Genomic DNA, 3537 nt, shown 5'->3' with positions numbered 1-3537 from the left:
GTTTGAAGGCATTATCTAGTTATAGTCCCAAAGATTGATGCCAACATAAGACCCCACTTCAACAACCTCCATTGCATGTGTTGAACCATGCAACAACCTCCATTGCATGTGTTGAACCATGCAACAACGAGAGCCAAGAAAAATACATAAGTCAAATCCTTGACAAAAAGAGAGGTGGTTTGTGAAGTCGTCTACACTTTGATATGATATAATACAAACAGGTAAATAAGGTGTTATCTTGAAAATAGTTCTGACAGCATAAACACACATTAGTATACTATAACACTGGGACTACGTAAAAAGGACACATTTAAAATACATAATCTAAGCAAAGAGAGATTATTTTGATGGGCTTAAAAAAGTTGTTGAACCCTAAACCTACATTCTATAAAGCTACACAAATGCTTGTACACCAAATTCTGAATATGATGGTATGTGAGATGTACAATAGGACAAGGGTGGATGAGAGCCTCCCCAAAAGCGAGTGTAGGCAATAAATATTACTCTTTTGGTTACATGTTATTCAAAACTTAAATATTACTCTTTTGGTTACATGTCATTCAAAACTTACTTGTCATTTAATTTCATACATCTTCATCATTCAGATCCAATTTCAGCCTGCGGCTCAACGTAAAGTTTTTCGGCATACTCTTCCATGAATTTGTCAAAGGCAGCTGCTCTAGCCTTGTTATCAGGGATCTCAATCTTGAAAACAAGTTGGTAAGTCATATCAATCCAAATCTCAAACGCCAAGACCTCTAAATCCCTGCAACTTTCCAGTATGGCTCGCACACCACTTTTCACAAACACTCCTGCAGGCTCTATCACTAGAAGATCCTTCAACTTTGGCATGTATTGGGCAATGACTAGGCAATGCTCATTGCTATTTGCGTATACATTGAGAGATGTAAGAGACTTGCAATGTCGTCCGAAAGCTTCAATGCCTACTTTTGTGAGCTCAACACAATAACCTACATCCAAAACTAGGAGGGAGGGTAGCTTGGGTGCAAGTTCGCATACTTCCTCGTCAGTAATCCAAGCATTACTAATGCCAAGCTCCTCAAGTAACGGCCCTGCTCTGCAATATCAACAGTAAGGGAGATTATAAGAGTGACGCCTAAATATATATCATAATTTGAAACATTACAAAAAGAAAAAGATATCGCACACAAAGCTATTTTCCTTGATGAGGCTGCTGAAGGGTGCAATCTTGTGCCAACTATAAGCATTGCGTCATGCATACTCATAGCATCAGCTCCCAAAATAGGAGAAGGTCAACCTATAGGAGCATGTCTACCATTTTCTGTACATACACTAATAGCAATGTCATATTCATATATGCTCGAGGAGTCCCAACATAAAATTATAAAACATGCAAAAAAGGCTTCTATGAGCAGCACGTCTACCTTTGCATTGGCATCTTCATGCATACATGAACATGCTAAGTGCAACAAGCCTATGGAATCTTCATACATAAAGAGCAACAAGGCTGAGTTTCTATGTAGAATCGTCGGTGTGTACCTTATCAATCTCATGGCCATATGTTCAGCAACATATGCAAAGTTTTATATCTACCTTCGTAGGACATGCTAGATTTCTGTGTCCACCGTTGTATTGGCATCTTGATGCATAGAGCAGACACCAACAAGAAGCTATGAAACACATCATGCTTGCCAGGTTTCTATGCACCGCAGAATATGTCTGCCTTTCTCAGTTAGTACACCATGTTTCTGTGTGAAACATGTGTACCCCCTTGGGCATGCATCTTCATCCATGGACCAACCTGCAGGCCAGGCTTCTATGTGGGGAACATGCCTACGTTGCCATTGGCATCTTCACACATACACATCGCAAACCAGCATGCTAAGTATCTATGTCATGCCGCGTTTCTATCACAGAAACCAGCAAGGGTGAGAAACCATGGCCAGATGGTTAAGCGAGATGTTAACAATGACGGTTGTGTGAGATGTGAGGAAAGGTTAAGAGACGACTGACCTTTCGGCAAGGAGCTGCAAGCCTGCTATGTTGAGGTCGTATGTGTCAATCTGTGGGAGACAGATAGGGTTCGTCCCCGTCCGTGGGATGAAGAGGTGGAGCAATTGCAGCGTGGTGGGGCAGAAGCGGGAACCGTCAATGGTGTGCCAGAAGGGGGGCTGCCGGCTGAAGGCATGCCACTGCTTGCATACCAAAGGGAGAGTGCCTAGCTTGTCTCTCAAAGGCACCTTGTCCAGAATGGCTAACGCTATGTCGTCCGGGAGAGACTGGAATGGAAAAGAAGCACCCATATTATTGACCAGAACACACACACACACACACAAACAGAGCGCGAGCGAGCCAGAGAGACAGAGAGCGCGATAGAGCCAGAGAGACAGAGACAGAGACAGAGAGCGAGCGATTAAGCCTTGTGCTTACCCTGGCCTTATATAGAGTCGCTTGCCGAGCCCGGGTGTGCGCAACACGAAGCCTGCGTTTCGGAGAGCCCGCGAGCCGAGAGCGGTTTTCTGTTTTTTTCCCTCCTCTCTTTTATTTTATATTTTTTGTGGGGGGGTTTAAATAGTTAAATTCCATGCTAATCTTCCATCTTATGGTAGATTTTGTAATTTGGAAATAGCGTAAAATCATGTTGCCATATTTTCTTTTGTGGGTGGGTTTTGTAAACTTTGTGTAAAATCTCGTTACCATATGATGCATGCATGAAAGGACTCTCTCTTTCTCTCTCTCTCTCTCTCTCTCTCTCTCTCTATATATATATATATATATATATAATTTATGTTGAATTCTTTCTATGTTCAAAATAGGTTGAATTCTTTGTATGTTCAAACTATTAATTTTCATTTTCAAGGTGTGGTACTTATTGTGTTATAGTGCTCCTTATCTCCAAGGCCAAGGATGCCCCTCAAAAGAGAGGCCTCATCACCGTTATAGTGGTAGATATTGAGGCATGGTAGTTATTTATTTATAGTGGTAGATATTGAGGCACGGTAGTTATTTATTTATAGTGCTCCTCATTTCCAAGGCCATGGAAGCCCCTCAAAAGAGAGGCCTCACGACCATTATAGTGAGTAACAACCATTATAGCGAGTAGCAACCGTACTTTCATTTCTATGGATGGAATCGGAGATAACTAGCACAAAGCCATGTAACCAAGGGTGCACCCCTACTTTCATGGGCTACGGATGGACTTGGAGATAATTAGCACAAAGTTGTGGTCCAGGAGTACATCCTTCTCATCATTAACACTGCAAGTTCCATGGAAAAGTAACACTTCATGCATTGCTTTTATGGAAATGGAAAATCAACATTTTTTGCATCCCACATAAATCTTCATGTACATATGTATGGAATTTCTTGAGGGCAATAATTATTCCATGCACATATGTATGGAATGTCTTGAGGGCAACAATTATTGCATGCCTCTTATCATGATCTTCCTTATGGGGCCGTGCATCAATGCATCTAGAGTATACTTCCAGCCTTTGCTTGAAAACATGCTACAACAAGAGAAGAATGCAAACTTTAGATTAAAACTTTTTATTT

At 41.4% G+C, this 3537-nt stretch overlaps 1 protein-coding gene across 1 annotated transcript; it reads right to left on the bottom strand.

The window, feature by feature from the left end:
* Positions 1-467: 467 nt before the first annotated feature.
* On the bottom strand, positions 468-2691 carry LOC147605375 (F-box protein FBW2-like). The gene is made up of 4 exons (XM_086793308.1): positions 2680-2691; positions 2413-2520; positions 1996-2261; positions 468-1078 (listed from the first exon to the last, which is right to left on the bottom strand). Exons 1-4 carry the CDS (start codon positions 2689-2691, stop codon positions 598-600), a joined length of 867 nt encoding a protein of 288 aa, XP_086649434.1. The 3' UTR covers positions 468-597.
* Between the last annotated feature and the right edge of the window lie 846 nt (positions 2692-3537).

The sequence above is a fragment of the Cibotium barometz genome, chromosome 59 (genome assembly GCF_041138505.1).
Source record: "Cibotium barometz isolate CiBa-2024 chromosome 59, ASM4113850v1, whole genome shotgun sequence".
In the NCBI taxonomy this organism is placed as follows: domain Eukaryota; kingdom Viridiplantae; phylum Streptophyta; class Polypodiopsida; order Cyatheales; family Cibotiaceae; genus Cibotium; species Cibotium barometz.
The sequence above is the reverse complement of the archived record's forward strand: the minus strand, read 5'-3'. Positions and strand labels throughout refer to the sequence as shown.

What these genes read in the sequence shown, in the direction of transcription:
- LOC147605375 (XM_086793308.1), bottom strand. An exon ending in CGACTCTATATAAGGCCAGG is followed by an intron (nt 2,262 to 2,412) that starts GTAAGCACAAGG and finishes TTTCCATTCCAG; the next exon opens with TCTCTCCCGGACGACATAGC. An exon ending in TTGCAGCTCCTTGCCGAAAG is followed by an intron (nt 1,079 to 1,995) that starts GTCAGTCGTCTC and finishes TTGATATTGCAG; the next exon opens with AGCAGGGCCGTTACTTGAGG.